Source organism: Drosophila busckii, chromosome 3R (assembly GCF_011750605.1).
Source record: "Drosophila busckii strain San Diego stock center, stock number 13000-0081.31 chromosome 3R, ASM1175060v1, whole genome shotgun sequence".
In the NCBI taxonomy this organism is placed as follows: Eukaryota; Metazoa; Arthropoda; class Insecta; order Diptera; family Drosophilidae; genus Drosophila; species Drosophila busckii.
The window spans coordinates 20,902,099-20,920,271 of record NC_046607.1 but is presented as its reverse complement, the minus strand read 5'-3'; the positions used below and the strand labels follow the sequence as shown (position 1 = coordinate 20,920,271).

The window sequence follows — 18,173 nt, the reverse complement described above, 5'->3', positions numbered from 1 at the left end:
CGTCAGGCATTTGTCAATAATTTGAATTTATAAATGTATAATATTTAATCCCTAGCGCCGCCTTCTCATTATTAAGTATTTGGGTTGTTCATAACTATTTGTGCGGCAACACTGGCCGAAGGCGGCAAACTATCGATGATTATTGCAAGCTTGCTTATCGATGGGCTCTTAGCATCTCAAATGCCAAGCGAAATTCGCGAAGGCGCGCGTGAAAATATTTTGTGCAAGAAATAAGCTAATTATATAGTGTACACTGCACTTAGAAGTGGAACAAATAGCATTAACAGCTGCCGGCTGATGTTGTTTATCGCATAAACATCAATGTGAATTGTTTAATAAACATTGGCAAACGGCGGCTTGCAAAAATTGAGCGCCTTTTTTCTATTTGGTTTGTAACTGTCTGTGTCTGTGGCCCACATTGAGGCTTGGCCAAAATACCGTACCACAGCTGAGGACGCGCATGCTACTCAAAATTAAAAGTTAATAAATTTAAAAGTCGCGAGAAGTAAACAAATAAAACACATTAAAATGCCAATTTGCAAGCGAGATGGTTTTGAAGTCAATCCGAAGGAGACCAAAAATGATACATTCCACGATAATGATATGGTCTTTTGTTGCTATATAACCAAGCGCATATTCCGGGATTACGAGTAAGTTTCCATTTCAACACATCCTTAGCTTTTTTCATTTAATTGCAATATGAGCAACGTATGGCAATGGCAAAGCAAACAACGCTAAAGTATACAACAAAAGCGACGCTGATGAACGCATGCTTTAGCCAAGCGACACACTTGCATGCATATATATATATATATATGTGTGTATTGTTTAAATATATGTGTGTGTGTTGGCTGAAACTGAGGGGCGGAAAGCGCGCGAACTAAATTCACAGCTGCTGGGACGTAGCGTTGCCAACTTGCTTACATATTTGGCATAAGAAATTTGTTTATGCCACAAGACAAGACAATTTCAAATAAAGACATTTTTAAACCTATAATGATTGCAAAAAAAGTAATAAAAACAATACTTTCTTTAAAATATTCAACGCTTATTTAAAAATTTTAAAGTTTATTTTGTTCAGTAAATTTAAATCAAGTATTTGTATTTATTTTGCTTAACAAGTAAACAAATAAAAATAAGTTGATTTAGATATTTATATACATAGATATATTTTATGTAAAAAACTTTCATTAACATTTTGCTCAAACGCTTCTTGTGATTTCAGCGATTACTTCCGTCACGTCATGGCCATCAATTCAACTGTATGGCAATGCGAGGCTACTGGCAAGGATGGCCTCACCTACGAGGAGGCAATGAAAAGCGAACGCGCTGCACACAAAAAAATGGAACAATTCAAACAAAGTTTGCGCGCGCCCGTGCTGCTGGTAATTGAAGCTGCTCGACAATCCGCCGTTAACACGCTTGTGCTGTTGGTGTCCAAATTTCTACGCAAGCGTTACTTTCTCAATGAGGAAATTGGTTTTAGTCAGAAGCGTGCGCTTTATAAAGTGGTGGGCATCATTCCAGTCGAGGGCATGGCGCCTCCAAGCAATGGCGTCTATGAGGAAACAGAACAGCTGGAGTATCGTCTGCGAGCGCCGAATGGCGAGGAAATCAGCGCCAGCTTCGAGCAGATGCGTCGCTCACGCGTCGAGTTCAACATGGATAACCTAACTATGTTCATCAAAAACAGCGTTCAACGTGTGGATGGCATACTGCATCCCAAGCCAGAGGTGTATAAACAATATGTAACCGATCCAAAGCTAAATTTCGGCAGCATTTTCATAGGCAAAATGCCGCGCTACTCGCCCTCAAAGACCAAGCGACCAGAGCCGAAGGACAACAGCAAAAAGCAGTCAACGCTAAACAAATATATAGTTAAAGGCGAGGAAACAAACAGCAGCAGCAACCACAACAACAGCATTAGCAAGGAGGATGCCAAGGCCAAGGCGCAGGCTTTGGCTGCTGAAATGGAACGCATGCGTTTGGAGAAGCAAGCCAAGATAGAGGCACAGGAGCGTCAGAAGGCACAATTGAAGTTGGAGCTAATGCAACGCGTTAATGAAGAGATTAATTATTTAACTGTTAAGTCAGATGACTTGGAGCGCACAGATCAGCGCGTGTTGCCAAGCTTCCAGCCCATTGTCACACTGCTGCCTGAGCCGATGCTAGGCGATGGCTTTATGCTGCGCGAATTCTTTCACACCTACTGCGGACTGCTGTCGGGCGTGGAAGTATTCCGCAATAATCTAAATTTCTATGAACTGACGCGCGCCTTTACCGCACGCGAGGTTGTGGGTCCACTCTCCGATATACTGCTCGTGCTGCTGGGCACTATATTTGATCTGCAACGCGAGGAGGAAGAAGAAAACTCGGCACAATATTTGAATGGACGCTTGCAAGAGAAAAACAATCTGCTGGAGCCGATCTATAGCATGTATCAGGCTTCGCGCACTCAAAACTTTGTGCGGCGTCATTACAACTTTCATTTGAATGAACTGCCACTGGATGCGCTGACTCTAAGCGAAGCGCTGCGACTGCATTTATTAGCCTCAGGCGCTGTTGTCACAGATCGACTGGAGCGCTGGCGTTATAGCTATCGCAATGGCTACAATGCACGCGAGGATCCGGGCCTGGAGCTGCGTTGGAAATCGCCGCATATACTACGCGCGTTGCGCAGCGTACCCATTGGCAGCCTCGACTTTGGCGATATCATGTGCATAGCGCGCTGCCTCATGGCTCAGATACTCACCTACTCCTCCACCATCAACATTATGGAAGAGCGCATGGAGCAAATGGCCAAGGCTAAGAACGAACTGCGCTCGCTTGTGCACACCGAGAATCGTCGTCTGGCTGCTGTGGAGCTGAGCAAGCGTAAGCTCACGAATGAGCACTATCAGCAAATGATGACTGTGGATCAGCCGGAGCAGAAGACTGCGATGCAGACGCAGCTGAACAAACGCATCGCCGAAGTCTGTGCGCAGTCGGATCGCGAGCATCGCAAGCATGAGCAGCAAACGCTTGAGCTGCATACACAGCTGTTTAATTTTCTGGTCTACTTGGGCATGGATCGTTGCTATCGCAAGTACTATGTGCTGGAATCGATGCCGGGCATATTTGTGGAGCATGCGCCGGATGTGGACATGGATTGCTGTCTGACAGAACCGCCGGTTAATAAGACTGCTGCCGAGCTGGAGAAGCAAGCGCAGCTGCCCACCAAGCGTGACAAGCTGCGTCAGCATTTGCTGGCTGAAGCAAAGAGTCAACAAAGTAAGCCCAGCGTAAATGGTCATCAGCAATCGTTGGAGAATAAAGAGAATCAAGAGAACCAGCATCAAACCAATGGACATGCAGCAGCAGTTGAGGAACTAGCAGACGATCCCACTCCACAACAGTTGCTCATGTGCAGCGGCAATCCCAGCAATTGCATTGTGCATGCAGCTGAGCATGACGAGCGTCAAACTTGGAGTTATATATACAAGACCGAGGATATAGCTGCGCTTATTGCGGCGCTGAATCCTTTGGGCAGACGTGAGGGCGAGCTAAAGACCGAACTGAGTCAGCTGCGCACACTAATCGAGGAGCATGTCAAGAGCTGTCCCGTTGAGATGCTCAGTCTGAACGATGAGAGGAAGCGCAAGAAGTTTACCTACAACATGCATGTGGAGACGCAGCGTCGCTATAACCAAGCGAACTTTGGCTTGCCCGAGGGCACAGATCTGAACGAGGTGATGCGCCTGCATTTGATTGATCGCATACTGCAGTTCGAGAGCGATATATACACCGGCGATCTGGGCAAACTGAAGGTGAAGGACATGGAGAAGTGGCGCCAACAGCTGCTGGCTGGCAACTATGAGCCGCAGGCTAAGCTGCAGTGGGGTTTGCATAGCGATGTGGCGCAGCTGCATAGCGGCGACGAGGATGAGGAATTGGACGATGAGGAGGCGCATTTGGCAAGCTCAAAGCATGTGTATGTCGATCCAGGTGCGCAGCTGGAGCAGAAGGAGCCTGTAGTCATACCCGAGACGCAGCTAACGCAAGTGCGCAACTTGTGCAGCGCTTTGTTGCAAGTGGAGCAGTCGATTGGACGACGTTTTCTCAAGGAACCGTTTGGCTCGCAGAAGAAAGACAGCGCCGAGCAAAGCAAAAGCGAAGTGCGCCTGCAGCATTGGGAAACGTCAATGATGCAGTGCACCAGCTATGCGCAAGTGTTTCTGCATCTCAATGTGCTCAACGACTGCATCTTATGGAAGCGCTCCACCAACAAGTCACTCTGCAAAGTCTGTCGCCGTGGCAGCGATCCGGACAAGATGCTGCTGTGCGACGAATGCAATGGTGGCACACACATGTTCTGCATGAAGCCCAAGATGCGCACAGTGCCCGAGGGCAATTGGTATTGTCGCACTTGTGTTGAGGATTTGGGTCTGAAGAATCAGAACGAGCAAAAATCACGCGCATCGCAAAGAAAACGCAAATTTGTTGAAGAGGAAGAAGAGGAGGAGCAGGAGGATGACGAGGAAGATGAGGGAGTAGCTGAGGTGAACGCTGGCGAAGAGGAGGAGGAAGCGGAGCTAAGCGATGCGCCAGATGATAAAAGTGAAGTAAGCTCCGAGGGCAAATATAACAGCAAAGCAGCGCGCATTACACGTCGGCGCTCGGCACGGCGACTAAATTCCAAAGAAATTGAAAAGGCGGCACAAGAAAGTGACGACGAAGAGGTGGAAGAAGAGCAGGAAGAGGAAGAAGAGGAGGAGGAAGAGGCGGAGGAGGAGCAAACGTAAGCGTCCATTAGCATTTTTACGTACAACTTTATTTACTTTTGTATATTTAATTTACAGCAAAGATGAAAAAGTTTGTCTTATCTGTTTCTACGATGGCTGCGAGGTGACTTGCAAGCGCTGCGATGATTGTTACCACATCGAGTGCCTCAATATTAAAAACAAACCACGTGCCCAGTTCGTCTGCAAGCGCTGCCAGCAGAGCGGCACACCCAAACAGAAGCGACGCACCAGTCGAGGTAAGTACGAGTCACATTTAAAGCATAAACGTCATTAAATATTCCTCACTCTTCACAGTCGATGGTCATCCGGATGATGATGATGATGAGCCGCAGTCTAAGCGCTTGCGTTCCACACGCGGCTCACGCAAATCTTTAGACAAATCAAATAACAATAATAATACCAGCAGCAGCAACAACAATAATAACAGCACCAGCAACAATAACAACAATCGACGCTCGGGACGTCGCGCCCATGACAATCTGCCCCTAAATAGCGCCGCCTTGTACGATCTGCTGGAACAGACTATGAAACAAAAAGCGGCGTGGCCTTTTCTGCGACCCGTGCTCTCCTCCGAAGTGCCCGACTACTACAAAATAATTAAATCACCCATGGACTTGGCCAAAATCAAATCCAAACTTAATATGGGCCAATATCAGTTGAACGAGGAGCTACTCAGCGATATACAGCTGGTGTTCAAGAACTGCGATCTCTATAATGTGGAAGGCAATGAGATTTATGAGTGAGTTTGCTTTAAATAAAAGTGTGTTTAAAGTTTATTAACTTTTTGTGCTTTCTGCAGCGCTGGTTGTGAGTTGGAACGTTTCGTTTTGGCGCGTTGCAAGGAGATGTCGCTGCCGTTTCGACCCAGTGACATGAACGTCGATGCATGCTGAGCAGAAACTTCGTATTTAAATTAAACTTAGCTTAATCTTTAAGCCAGCTTAAGACAGTATTTGTTTAGTTACCACCAGCGGCATTTTAGCTTTAAGGCCACCTTTAGTTCGTAAGCCTAGAGTGCAGTTTAGTAATTGTTTCTACTTCAAGTTTAAGGTTGAGAAATACAAAAACACTGTTGGCTCGATTTGTGTTTCAAGACTTTATTATCGTATAGTATATGCAAAGATAACTTCAAATAATATTAATTGTAGACACGCGCACAATTCATTGATATTATCAAACAATAAATTATGTAAACTAAATACTGCTTGTAAATTTAACTGTATATAGTTGCGTGTCTATAAACTATGTGTAAGTACATAAATTAATTAATAGCTAACTGATTTGATTTGTAAGTTTAGCCCATTTGTGGGCGATCTAATAGTTCTTTGTATGTAGCTCACAAATTACTTAAAAAATAAAATGCATGCAATTATATAGTATATGATGTCGTATATATCATTTTTAGAATCACATTAACATCCAGCATTGTTTAAACATTTTAATGGGTGTGCAAAATGTGTGCGTTTAATGTTTGAAATTTTTACTTTATTTCACTTTTTTTTTTTGGAGATCAGCAAACAATTTTTAGTAATTTGAAAACAATTTGCGTTAATACTTAAACAAATATAAATATTTGCCAACTTAAATTAAAAAACAAAAAAATCGCAGATAAATGAAATTCAACAAGCGCTGCTGGGACTTGGATTAGTAAACTTCTAAACAGATTTTGTATTAATGCTAACATCTAGATATTTGCTTGATTTGATGAGGATGTGGATGATGAAGTGGCCATGCTATTGCCAACTTTATTATTATTATTATTGTTGTTGTTGTTTTCAGACTCTGATTCCAAAACATAGCGACTTGAAGTGCTGGGCGCTTGCGAAAGCTGCGCCTCCATTGAGGTGTTGGACGTATCGTTATCATCATTATCAGCGGCCACATCGCTGTTGCCATTAGTTGTAGCCAGCTCGCCATCAGCCTCCAAGCAGTCGCTGGTGTTCTCATCCTGCAGTTCATAGCGACGCAGACGTCGCATGGAGCGTATGCGACGACGCTTGATGGCCGCATAGCGTAGCTGCATCAGTTTACGCTTCTGCTCCAGGCGATTAATGTTAACCTGAAGTGAACCAACTGCAAAGCGAATACAAATAGCATTAAATATATTGTGAAAACATTAGACAGACGCAGCAAAACAAAAATACATGGACAGCTTGCAGTCCAATGTGGGCGTTTAGGTCAACAGTGCCTTATAGAATTATTTGGTCGAGTCATGTGCCATGCTTGAACAAACAAAGCTCAGGCACACACTTGCCAATAATTGTTGGTGGCAGGCGCTGTCAAAAGCCGCTGACAGTTGGCAAACAGTGGCTCAAATCAAAGATATGCAGCGGATACTATAGACTTGAGTTCAGTTGAGCACGCAATGTCCAGAAGCACACAACTTATGCTGCTGCTGCTACTTGTGGCAGCTGCTTGTGGCAGTCAGTCGGAGCGCAGTTTGTTGCAACTTATGCTGCCTGAGCTGCAGTCCGAGCTGACTTTGCATTTGCGCAGCGTTAAGGATTATGACAACAGCTTTGTGCAGTTGCTGCTGCAACAACAGCAACTGGCCATAACTTTGTTGCAAGGCGAACAACTGACCGAAATTACTGCTGCAGTGCATCATTTCTTTATCTATGCGAATGTGCAACAAGCGCAGCAGCAACAGCAACTGTTTATTAATGGAGGCGGCTTCTATGTCTTGGCTTTGACAGCGTCAACAGAGCCGCAGCAGCTGCTACAATTTATGGCCAACATTTGGCTGCAGCATGGACACAGTCGCATCTACTATGTGCTGCTGCTGCAACAACAGCTCTGGCTCTATAATCCCTTTCAGCAACGCAGCGTGCAGGTGCAGGACTCGCGTTGCTATCAACGCATCTATGCCAATCTGCATGGCTATGCATTGCGCGCTTATATATTCAATTCGGTTTATTCGTTTGTTACGGGCGATGTGGACACGGAGCAAGTTTTGAGCGCTGCCGGACCAGATGCCAAGGCGGCAGCTTTGCTGGCCAAGCAAATGAACTTTACGCTTAACTATTTGTGGCCAGACGATGAGTTCTTTGGGTGAGTTTATAAATTAATAAAAATGAAAGTTACGAAAAGCATTTGAATTAATTGAAATTAATTTGCACTTAGAATTAAGTTTTGAAATATTAAGCATAAGCTTTCAACTCTCTTCTAGCGGTCGCTTAGCCAATGGCTCCTACAGCGGCGGCGTGGGTCGCGCACATCGTCACGAGCTGGACATAATCTTTGCTGGCTTCTTTATCAAGGATTATCTGAGCACTCGCATGCAATTCAGCGCCGCTGTGTACATGGACGACCTTTGTTTGTATGTGCGCAAGGCTCAACGCATACCACAGTCGATTATGCCGCTCTTTGCAGTGCACTTGGATGTCTGGCTGTGCTTTATAGCCGTTGGCTTTAGCTGTGGCCTAATCTGGCTCTGTCTGCGTGGCCTGAATTTGCGTTTGCGTATTGAACGCATTGGCGGCGCCTTTGTAGGCAAACAAGCCATAACAATGGGCAGCTTGGTGTGGCGCATCTTTGTGGACACGTGGACCATGTGGGTGCGTGTTAATGTGGGCAAGTTTCCGCCGTACAATGCGGAGCGCATGTTTCTCATCTCGCTGTGTTTGGTGAGCGTAATCTTTGGCGCCTTGCTGGAGTCCAGCCTTGCCACCGCCTACATACGTCCCATGTACTACAGCGACATCAATACGCTTGCTGCACTGGACGAATCCAAGATACCCATCTATATAAAGCATCCCGCTTTCAAAGACGATTTGTTTATTGGCCACGAGTCGCAAATGTATCGCAGTCTGCATGCCAAGATGCTGCTCGTTATGGAGGGCGAGGATCGTTTGATCAGCATGGTGTCCAAGTCGGGCAGATTTGCGGGAGTTACACGCTCCGCCAGCTTGGAGCTGAACGATAAGCGTTACATTATGACCAAGAAGGTGCACATGATACCCGAATGCCCCAAGTCCTATCACATAGGCTATGTACTGCCACGCCCCTCGCCCTATTTAAAGCGCATCAATGTGCTGCTGCTGCAAATGCTGGCAGCTGGACTGCTGGACTATTGGATAGGCGAGCAAAAGGAGCGCTCAAAATGGAGTATACAACAGTATCCCGAGTATTTGGCGGAGCTGGGTGCAGGCAAGTGGAAGATTCTAACCCTGAGCGATGTGCAGATCGCTTTTTATGCTTTATTCGGCGGTTGTTTGCTCGCCGCTGGCGTTTGGCTGGCAGAGCTGCGGCTAAAGAAAAGTTTAGCAGGGAATTCTAACAGCCATAATTAATTTAAATACAGTTTTGCTTTAAAGTATAAGTTAATAAAGTAACTCGCTCTCTAGTCTAATACGCAGTCTTATACTTGACTTATATTATTTGATTTTCGAAGTTCTAATTTCGAAAAGGTTGTAATATAAATATGAGGCTAAACTTTAAGCTGCTCTAAATTCCAAGCTACTAATACTTGACTTAAACGAATAATTATTTAATTATTAGCAATAAATCTTTAAATAAACTTACTCATGCACTGCTCGGTGTTGTGGCGCACCGAACGACTGGTGGACTGTAAGCTCTGCATGCGACGAATGCGTTCCCTGGCGGCCGCCTCCGCTGAAGTGGTGGGCAGCTCATCATCGGTAAAGCGTCGATGCGTTTCCTCTAGCCATTCGGTAATGCGCGCCTGAGTGGCCACGTGACGCTGCTCGCCCATCAGCCGTGCCAGCAACTGCTCCACCTTGCGCTGCTGACCGCCGGTGCTTTTCACCGCAAGCTGTATCAATGCGCGTCGCTTCTTGGCAATCAAATAGAATATGCGATTGGGATGCGTTTGCCAGCTGAGCTCGCTTACATTGGGCGTATCCCCCTCGCTGTCCTCCTCGGACTCTGTGCTGCTGTCGGTGTGCTCTGTGCTGGAGCTGGAGCTGCTGTCGCTGCTGCCCGTTTGATAGCCATTGCCATTGCTGCTGTTGCTGTGCCAGGTTTCCAGCTCGCGCTGCACGAGCGTATCGAAGAAGGCGAGCATAACCTGATCCTCCTCCATGTTGCGCATGGTAAAGTCTTGGGAAACATTATCCGAGGCGTTGCGATGCAGCGTACGCGTGCAATAGGAAGTCTCGGGCGGCTGCAGCAAGCTGCCCTGCCAGCCCTGCTGAGCAAAGGGACTCCAGAGCTGCAGAAATAGGAAATGACAATTTATTTGGACATATTAAATGTATGCTGAGCTTACCTTGATGATCTTCTCCACGCCCGAGGAGGCTAGCAGACAGCGCTCGCGATTGTAGCGCACTTGATTGACTATGGAACGATGTCCGGTGAGTATAACAGGTGGTACCTCCATCCATTGATTCCTGCGCTCCACTGCAAAATAGTTAAATAGTTAATGCATAGGCTGCTCCAGTTATTGTCGACTTACAGTCCACGCCCTCCAGTCGCCACATATACATGTTAAAGTTGTCCGAGCCCGAGACCAGCAACTCATCCTGTGGGCCAGCAAAGGTGCAGCTCTTCATAGTGCAGCTGTTAAAGTATTCATCATGAAAGAAGCAGGCCACAGGTTCGGGTGAGCTCGGGTTATAGAGTATGGGGGGCAGACGTCGATGCAAGGTGAGTAATAAGCTGCCATTGCAATTGAAGCGCACGCTCATGCAGCTGGGAGATTCGGGTATGTAGTTGTACTGGCAAATTGGTCTGCCAAAGGATTATAAATTTTTAATAGGTGTGTGAACAGTCGAAGTGGCAGCACTTACTGCGCATGATGACGCAAGTCCCAGAGCTGAGCGCCACGCTTGGCATTGGCAGTGGCCAGAAAGTGACCGTTAAGCGGATGAAATTCGACGGCATTGAAGGGTGTGCGATATTTGGCAATGGCCAAAGGTTCAGTCTTGCCAATGCGTAAATCATATACTAAAATTTCACCATGCTCGGTGGCTACGCTAAACAAATTGGTGCTGGTGCGATCTACGCTGAGTCCATAGACGGGCCCATCATGTGGCAGATAGTTGAGGTTCTTGCCGCTGCGAAGAAATGAAAATAAATTAGTGAGAGTTGCAGCCAGTTGCATGCAACTTACGTGGGCAGATCATGTTGTATAACCAAATCATCGTTGCCACCAGAGAACACATAGCTGTTGGTTGTATCAAAGCCCAGACAGAATATATTGCTGGCATGCTCGCCGTACATGGCAATGGGCTCCACTTCACCCACATTGGCCAGCATTTGATCCACATGCCACAGCAGCACGCGCTTGTCATCGCCACCTGCAATGCTCAATTGTTAAGGAGGTGCCAAGCTAAGAAGCCGCTGCGTTTACCTGAAGCCAAGAACTGCCCACCATGGCTAAACTCCAGCGCATTCACACAACCAAAATGTCCATCCAGATTGCGATGATATAGATTCTCGGCTGCGTGCAGGCGCTGCCTGAATATGCTGTACTCCGGATTGAGACGCAGTTGCTCGCTCTGCCGCTCGCGGCTGCTGAGTGCATGATCCAGATTCTGGCTGTAAGCGCTGCAGCCGCGCTCCCCCTTAGCGTAGCTCATTTTTCTAACACTCTCTCGCTCTCTCACTCGCACAGCAACAGTTTGCATTTATATAGCCAACTATATATAACCTATATATGTTTGTAAGTATAAACTGTCTACTATATATTCCCCGTTCTGGTAGCAACAGTTTCTGTGTCTCTGTTTCAATGCAGCTCCTCTGCCTGCAACGCTGTTGTATACATTTTGTTGACGTCGACGTCGCCGCTGACGTCCTCGCCTATTTTGTCTTCTGCGCTTTGTCGCGTTCTACGTGTTTGTTTCACTTATTTTGTGTGTTTGTTGCTGTAATTATTGCATCGGCCTGCTCACCAACTTATTAACTTGCAATAATTGTGCACTTTTATGTTTTAAATAAAATTAATATCTGCGTTTTTCCAGCGCACAATCCCCAGTGCGTTTTTCTCACGACCTCTCAACGGCTCTCCGACTGGTTTAATCATCGGAATACGCTTCAATCAAAATGAAAACACAAAAAATACGAGAGGCCCAGCGTAAAACAGCTGTTCCCAACGAGTCCAATAGACAATAGAGATGGACGCGTGACTACGCACGAACATTACAAGACTTATTTGAATTCCGTTAATATTTTAATTTGCCAAATTATTATACGTTACATTTTTAACGCAATTGCAAATGTTAAGTGCGCTAAACTCAAATGCAGTATCATAGGCGCTTAACAGAAGCGTACAGAATCTTTCTGTTCAGTATTTATTTATTGGAGTAGCAGGTTTTTTGTATATTTGGAAGTAATCTAGTTATCTACGAGTTTTAAGGTGTATTATTCAGTTAGTTCATACAGATGCTATGAACATAACATAACAATCAGACATAATATAATATAAATAAAAATTTGGGGTAATTTCTTTTAAAAACTAACTAAATGGAGAACACAAGTGAGCAGCAAGGTAAATAACGCTTAATAACTAACTAATTACCTAGCTAACCAGCATATTTGAGTATAGGGGAAAATAAGGATAAGGAACCAACACAACATATTTGTATATATTTGCAGAATCTGCGTGAGAGACTAAAGCTAACGGTAAAGCAGCACAGCGAAATGATTCAGACATCCATAAATATTATAAAGGAAATTGAGGAGGTATCCAAAATGCTGACCTTTACCAAAAGCGGCCCAGATCAGCAGTCATCCAAAATTAGGCATTTAATACAAGAGTTTGAGGGCTTTAGGGACATAACCATAAACACGGGGGATGGCAGTCCGCGTTTGAGCTTGAGCGATGTTATGGATATACGTGGTCTGCTGTCAGACTTTGAGCGTCTCAAAGAGAGTCAAGCGTTGCGTGATAGCTTAATAAGCTTCAAGCGTGCCAAGGACTCACTGGAGAAGGTGGAGTCGCTCATCAGTCAGTTTAGCACAAATAATGTGCCAGAGCCGCAACGTAGCGCCACACAATGCAGCATGCCACTGAGCATTTCCAGCAGCAGCGCCAATCGCAGCTTACGCGAACGCATACAGGCCTTTAATAAGGCCACCGAGCAGGGACAGAATCCGGCTGAACATTTTAGTTCATGTTTTAATAGTCGTTGCAACTGCGAGGCTAACGCTGTTAATGAGGTAAAGCCTCTAGCTGCGCCCACATCGTCGCGCACATTCTCCGGCTATGAGGGGGATGTGGACAGTGAGGCCGAGCAGCGTAGTAGCTTCAAAGGGCAGTAAATGTTTATATATAAATTTATGTTTTCAAATTGCTCAAGTATGCGCACAAGGTTTACGAAAAAAGTTTTGACTTATGCTTTTATTATTGTAACTACAAAAAAATTTCAAATATTATACTAAACTACAAGTAAAAATAATAATAACTTAAAATAAAAGCCATTAGCTTCAGCACTGTGAAGTTGCTGCATTAAAATAACGCGTGTAATTAATGGCAAAGAATATAGCAACGGCCCCAAAGGCGGAGCCCAGCTGTGTGATGGCGCCCACCCACACCAAGGATTGACCGCCCTGCGCGCGCATCACAGTCGTTATGCCCAGCTTGGTGTAGCTCACAATGCCCACGAGCAGCGTCCAGGCAGTGACCTGTAAGCAAACAGCAATAGTTTAATACCATATATTAAAATTATTTGCTTGCACTTACTACCAGCACCATGCCTAACGTTTCATCATAGAGCGGCGGATAAGGACTCAGCACAGCGGTGGTAAAGACGTAGCTGGTGAGCAGCGCTGCCAGCGTCGACAGCGCGTAGATAATGCGCAGCGAGGTAAAATGCAAGAACATGGCCATAAAACAGGCCAGCGGATTGGCAATGACACTCAGCGTGGCGGACAGATGATAGGCCTGCGTGCCATAAGGCGCACTGGAATAGGATTGGATGCTGCCAAAGATGCCGTTGGCAAAGAATGAGATGAAGAACATCAGCAGCAACAGCGCTGCATACTGCGCTCGACTCAGCTGCTGCAGGCGCGGCTGATTGTCGTCCTGGGCATAGACATACTTGTTGCCATCGCTGACCGTCACCTCGGCATATTCTCGACGCGCCTGCGGCAGCGCATTGAGCAGCGTGTAGCCAATATAGCTGGCCACCATTAGACCAAACAATATCAAAAAGAATATCTTTGTGTCGAACAGTGGCGGCACTTTCTGTTGCTCGTAGATGGGCGTGCCGGACTCGGTGACATTCACCTGCACGCAGCGTGCAGTTTCGCCTATGCCCTGGACCAAGGCTGTAACGCTGGGCAGCAGTCCGCTGAGTCCCTCGCCTATGAAGTAGGTAATCATATACTGCTCCTTGAAGCGTCCCATGTAAGGCATAAACAGCACTGAGCTGGTGCAGGCATTCAGCGCTGTGAAGATGGTGAGTATAAAGAGCGCGACGCTGTGCTCCTGGCCAGCTACTACAGCTGTCTTGTTATAAAAGAACGCTGTGAGCAGACAGGAAATGCTGCCCACTGCCAGCACGCCATGTATTGTATAACCATCGTTCAGCTTCCAAGGCGAGTACTTCTGTATCGTCGTATACAGCAGCGGTCCCAGATTTCCCAGCTGCACCATTATGCTGAGATACGAGGGTAAGCTCCAGCCCTCAGGCGCCTCATTCACCAGCAGCGGCAGCTGTATAAAGGTTCCATTTACGCCCAGCCATGTGCCAATGCCAAAGAATATCGCCAGCACATCCACCAACAGCTTGCGGTTCCTAAACACACTGCCATAGCCATGCTCCATCGTTCTGATAAATGCACCTAGTTCGCTGTTCTCGTCTGTGGCACATCTGTGAATGGATTTCGTTAGTTTATTTTGAAAACATTGTTGTAGCTCCCTTTAGTCTGGAAGCTGGTTGCACTTTCTAAACCTAAAGTAAACCTTATAAACTCATTTCAACGGATTACACTCTTCAGTTTAGATAAACGTTAGGTTTGAATAAGTTCGCTCTGCTCAAATAATAAGCTATATAATCCAAAAATAAACATTGTAAATTCTTAGGCCGTATGAAATTTTTATTTGAAGAAAATAACCCACAAAGATTGCCTTATCGGGTCATGGTTAAGAGATAACTGTTGTTGCCCTTAAAAATAACACATTTTTAATAGGCCTATACAAATTACAATTTTTATTTCAAAATTTAATATACGCCGTTTAAGCATATTTGAAAATATTATTATTATTATTATTGCAGCAATAATGTAATCTGCCTTGTCAGCATTATCTGTCTGATGATAAAAATAAATCTTTTATTGCGTGTTTGAGCACCAGCAATAGATGACAGCCAAATTAATTATGGAGTAGTTCAATACGTGAGAACCGTATGCAATACGGAGAGAGCAATAGAGCAATATTGAAGTGGGTAATTCTTACTTGGCCACTCTCACGTATTTTGAAATCTTGATAACACTTGAATTTTATTACAAACACAACGTCACTGAGTATAAACAAATTATTCGCTTTCTTTATGAACTTTTAGACCATGACAAAGCCCAATTACGATCTATACAATTTTTATATACACACATGTATGAAAACAAAAGCTTTTTGAAACTGGTTTTTGTTTTTTGCGCGCGTGCTTTACGTAAATATTAACGATGTTTTGTTTTGCTCTTACGTGTTGAACTCCGTGAGAGTCTCCGCGGTGTCATTCGGCGTCGATAGCACGCCGTATACTGCTCCTGACGACGTCTGGCTAATATTGTTAGCCCCATCTAGGCCGTTGTGACAATTACTCATGTTTGATTTAATAATTAATTTACGATCAATATGCTGATTAACGATTAGATTGGCCACTGCAAGCTGGCGCACAGTGGGATTAATACGCCAATGTTAGCTTAAAAACAAAAGCGTGTCTTCAATTGACAGCCAATTTGAAACACGAGCTAATTGGCGCTCACTGTGCAGCTGGCAATGGAATTTAACTAATTGAGGTTTCGCCACGTTGTTGTTGTTTTTGCAATATTGAATTTCCAGCGAGAAATGCTTTTGGTTCTGTTGTTTCTCGAGAAAATGACTGATTGGTTTAATAAAAATGTGTTTTTATTTATGTAGAACCATTGTGAGCAAAAAATTGTACCGTTATGCAATTTGTAATTTGGTGTTTTTAATTTTTTAATATTATGTTGAGATCCTTTGAGTTTGTTGAAGACGCGTGCTGTCTTTAGGAACTTTGTCAGCCATTAGAATTTAGTTTGTTGCTGCGCCCGTCATAAATACCGCACAAAATAATTTACAAGCAAACAGAAACAAAAAACAGCTGTTTAGAAGCAGCAGTTAAAGGTTGCGCAGAGTGTGCGCTCCCACTCTCTTTCATAATTGACGCTCTCTGATAAGCAAATTGTGACGTCACAAAGTCAACGAACAGAATAAAAACTTTTACTACGCGGCTTTAAATGCAAACAATGCATAAGTACTATTTATTAAACAAATTTCAAGCACATGCGTAAGTTCAACATACTTTATGTGTTTGTTTTCATTTATGTTTTTTGTCTCTTAGCTAATCCAACCTGTTCGTGGCGCACATGCTTAAACGAAAGCATGAGAGAGATAACAACGATGTAATTCTTGTTTGTGCAGTGTCTTTTGTTTTATTGCTTTAATCAAGGCAGGGAGGGGGTACCCACAACCAAATGCTGTGCATTTTAATTCACATATGACTGATAAAACCAATGAGCATGATACGAACAGCTTTAAGCTAAATCAACTATAAATACGAGTCTATTGTGGGTGTGTGTGTGTGTGTGTCTAGTTTCCACATAATTGCTGATACCAGCGTTTGCTCTCACGGCAGCGAGGATTGGTGCACATTGGACAACGCATCAAGAATTTGGGATTGACGCTCTGCTCTGACTTTAAATGATCGGCGACAATGTTGCTCAGCGCCTGTATAAACAGCGGATGATCGTTGGGTGCAGCAGCACGTCGTATTTCCTCCACACCCACCTCCTTCGCCAGCTCATCACAGTACTCTATGTCGAGCTCATGCAGCGTCTCGATGTGCTCATTTACAAATGCAATGGGCACCAGTATGAAGTTCTTCAAGCCTTGCTTAACATAGCCCTATAAACAAGCATCCATAAGCTATGCGTTGAGTAGATTATGTATTTAACTTACTTTAATGGCATCATCTGTAGCCGGCGCCAGCCAGGGCAGTGGCCCCACCTTGGACTGCCAGGCCAAGCTGTAGGGATTGCTTTGTCCCAGTTCCTGCATAACCATATGCACACTAGCACCGATTTCCGAAGGATATGCATCGCCTCTATTAACCGCCTTCAAAGGCAACGAGTGTGCAGTGAAGAGAATGACTACATCGTTACGTTTGGTCTCCACAAACTTGGCCAGCTCCTCGCGTATGCGCTGGGCAAAAGTCTTGATGAGCAGCGGATGTGTGCCCCAACGATCTATGATGCTCCACTTGATATTGGCGGGCAGATTACTGTAAGCAAAGTAACGTTAAGTTTTAAGTCCTTGTAATTAATTCAAATACTTACTTTTCACGATAATGACTAAAGATGGAATTGAAGCTGGAGCCGGATGTGGCGCAGCTATATTGCGGGTACTGTGAGAACAACACTATGCGCTCCGGCTTGTCACTATACAACAAGAGCATCAGTGATAAATACAAGTTTGCTTGCTTTAGGCACAAACTAACCTTTCGATTTGCGCCAGCGTATTCTCTGTCAATGGATTCACATAGCGGAACCCCACGTAGTGCCTGTGCGGCGCTGTCTCTGGGGATAGCTTATCCAGCTGCTCGCACATCAGCTCACCCTGCAGCTCTGTCCACTTCAGTATAGGTGAGCCACCGCCAATTTCTTTGTACTTCTTTTGCACCTCCGGCGTACGCCGCTGGGCAATCCATGGGCCCAGCCTGCTCTGCACGGGCAGCTGTATCATATCCCGATCAGTCATTATGCGCAATAGATAGTCATGCACCTGATCCGTATGGGTAGGTCCACCCATGTTCAGCATAAGTATTGCCGTTTTTGGTTTTTGGCTGAGTCCGCGGGTAGCACTTGTGGCGAAACTCGCGGCATTGTCTGCAAGTTAATGATTGAGCGATATGATTATCACTGGTGACACTCAAAGCTATCTGCACATATTGAACTATTTGCTTATGTGTTCGTTTGGACTACAACCACAACAAAGTCGAGCAGTCGTCAGCATAATTTCAATGTTAATTTGGAAGCTATTAGCCGTGAGCTTCTGTATTTGCAAGAAACTATTATGTGCGCGGTAGATTTAAATACTTACGTGCCAGTTTGCATAAATTCCTGTTATGCAAAAACATTGTTTTCATTGAAGTTTATAAAGTTGACCTAATTTAAGCCGGAAAAGTTATTTACAGTGTTGTAAAGAAGATACAGATACAAAATACGAGTATCTACCAGTTACTATCGGTG

General features: G+C 44.9%; 6 protein-coding genes across 7 annotated transcripts; 3 read left to right on the top strand and 3 right to left on the bottom strand.

Moving 5' to 3' along the window:
- Positions 1–211: 211 nt before the first annotated feature.
- Positions 212–6,292, top strand: LOC108604337 (bromodomain adjacent to zinc finger domain protein 1A). The gene is made up of 5 exons (XM_017993761.1): positions 212–650; positions 1,226–4,777; positions 4,839–5,017; positions 5,076–5,520; positions 5,581–6,292. The coding sequence occupies exons 1-5, from the start codon at positions 529–531 to the stop codon at positions 5,672–5,674; spliced, it is 4,392 nt and encodes a 1,463-aa protein (XP_017849250.1). The 5' UTR covers positions 212–528; the 3' UTR covers positions 5,675–6,292.
- A 39-nt stretch (positions 6,293–6,331) lies between these two features.
- On the bottom strand, positions 6,332–11,758 carry LOC108601747 (DDB1- and CUL4-associated factor 5). The gene is made up of 7 exons (XM_017989670.1): positions 11,095–11,758; positions 10,855–11,041; positions 10,532–10,798; positions 10,198–10,472; positions 10,012–10,142; positions 9,306–9,954; positions 6,332–6,854 (listed from the first exon to the last, which is right to left on the bottom strand). Exons 1-7 carry the CDS (start codon positions 11,369–11,371, stop codon positions 6,466–6,468), a joined length of 2,175 nt encoding a protein of 724 aa, XP_017845159.1. The 5' UTR covers positions 11,372–11,758; the 3' UTR covers positions 6,332–6,465.
- LOC108601233 lies at positions 7,147–9,073 on the top strand. The gene is made up of 2 exons (XM_017989132.1): positions 7,147–7,832; positions 7,951–9,073. The coding sequence occupies exons 1-2, from the start codon at positions 7,147–7,149 to the stop codon at positions 9,071–9,073; spliced, it is 1,809 nt and encodes a 602-aa protein (XP_017844621.1).
- Positions 11,759–12,125: 367 nt separating the features above from the next.
- Positions 12,126–13,197, top strand: LOC108604815. The gene is made up of 2 exons (XM_017994423.1): positions 12,126–12,231; positions 12,289–13,197. The coding sequence occupies exons 1-2, from the start codon at positions 12,207–12,209 to the stop codon at positions 13,002–13,004; spliced, it is 741 nt and encodes a 246-aa protein (XP_017849912.1). The 5' UTR covers positions 12,126–12,206; the 3' UTR covers positions 13,005–13,197.
- Positions 13,153–15,953, bottom strand: LOC108604813 (solute carrier family 52, riboflavin transporter, member 3-A). Of its 2 annotated transcripts, none has more exons than XM_017994421.1 (3): positions 15,386–15,953; positions 13,426–14,557; positions 13,153–13,367 (listed from the first exon to the last, which is right to left on the bottom strand). In XM_017994421.1, the coding sequence occupies exons 1-3, from the start codon at positions 15,505–15,507 to the stop codon at positions 13,170–13,172; spliced, it is 1,452 nt and encodes a 483-aa protein (XP_017849910.1). In that variant the 5' UTR covers positions 15,508–15,953; the 3' UTR covers positions 13,153–13,169. The 2 variants fall into 2 exon arrangements, with proteins under 2 accessions (XP_017849910.1, XP_017849911.1); XM_017994422.1 differs by lacking the exon at positions 15,386–15,953 and adding an exon at positions 15,142–15,228.
- A 293-nt stretch (positions 15,954–16,246) lies between these two features.
- On the bottom strand, positions 16,247–18,116 carry LOC108603765 (ferrochelatase, mitochondrial). The gene is made up of 5 exons (XM_017992851.1): positions 18,025–18,116; positions 17,423–17,810; positions 17,262–17,363; positions 16,885–17,206; positions 16,247–16,830 (listed from the first exon to the last, which is right to left on the bottom strand). The coding sequence occupies exons 1-5, from the start codon at positions 18,068–18,070 to the stop codon at positions 16,516–16,518; spliced, it is 1,173 nt and encodes a 390-aa protein (XP_017848340.1). The 5' UTR covers positions 18,071–18,116; the 3' UTR covers positions 16,247–16,515.
- Positions 18,117–18,173: the final 57 nt, after the last annotated feature.

Coding starts and splice junctions, on each gene's coding strand:
- LOC108603765 (XM_017992851.1), bottom strand. CDS start 18,070: ATGAAAACAATGTTTTTGCATAACAGGAATTTATGCAAACTGGCAC. Junction 17,207..17,261: donor TTTAGTCATTATCGTGAAAA/GTAAGTATTTGA, acceptor CTTTGCTTACAG/TAATCTGCCCGCCAATATCA. Junction 16,831..16,884: donor CTACAGATGATGCCATTAAA/GTAAGTTAAATA, acceptor GCTTGTTTATAG/GGCTATGTTAAGCAAGGCTT.
- LOC108604337 (XM_017993761.1), top strand. CDS start 529: ATGCCAATTTGCAAGCGAGATGGTTTTGAAGTCAATCCGAAGGAGACC. Junction 651..1,225: donor CGCATATTCCGGGATTACGA/GTAAGTTTCCAT, acceptor TTGTGATTTCAG/CGATTACTTCCGTCACGTCA. Junction 4,778..4,838: donor GAGGCGGAGGAGGAGCAAAC/GTAAGCGTCCAT, acceptor TTTAATTTACAG/CAAAGATGAAAAAGTTTGTC.
- LOC108604813 (XM_017994421.1), bottom strand. CDS start 15,507: ATGAGTAATTGTCACAACGGCCTAGATGGGGCTAACAATATTAGCCAG. Junction 14,558..15,385: donor ACTCTCACGGAGTTCAACAC/GTAAGAGCAAAA, acceptor ATCCATTCACAG/ATGTGCCACAGACGAGAACA. Junction 13,368..13,425: donor CGTTAGGCATGGTGCTGGTA/GTAAGTGCAAGC, acceptor GTTTGCTTACAG/GTCACTGCCTGGACGCTGCT.
- LOC108601747 (XM_017989670.1), bottom strand. CDS start 11,371: ATGCAAACTGTTGCTGTGCGAGTGAGAGAGCGAGAGAGTGTTAGAAAA. Junction 10,473..10,531: donor GACTTGCGTCATCATGCGCA/GTAAGTGCTGCC, acceptor ATCCTTTGGCAG/ACCAATTTGCCAGTACAACT. Junction 6,855..9,305: donor CAACACCGAGCAGTGCATGA/GTAAGTTTATTT, acceptor TTCGCTTTGCAG/TTGGTTCACTTCAGGTTAAC.
- LOC108604815 (XM_017994423.1), top strand. CDS start 12,207: ATGGAGAACACAAGTGAGCAGCAAG. Junction 12,232..12,288: donor GAACACAAGTGAGCAGCAAG/GTAAATAACGCT, acceptor ATTTGAGTATAG/GGGAAAATAAGGATAAGGAA.
- LOC108601233 (XM_017989132.1), top strand. CDS start 7,147: ATGTCCAGAAGCACACAACTTATGCTGCTGCTGCTACTTGTGGCAGCT. Junction 7,833..7,950: donor CCAGACGATGAGTTCTTTGG/GTGAGTTTATAA, acceptor ACTCTCTTCTAG/CGGTCGCTTAGCCAATGGCT.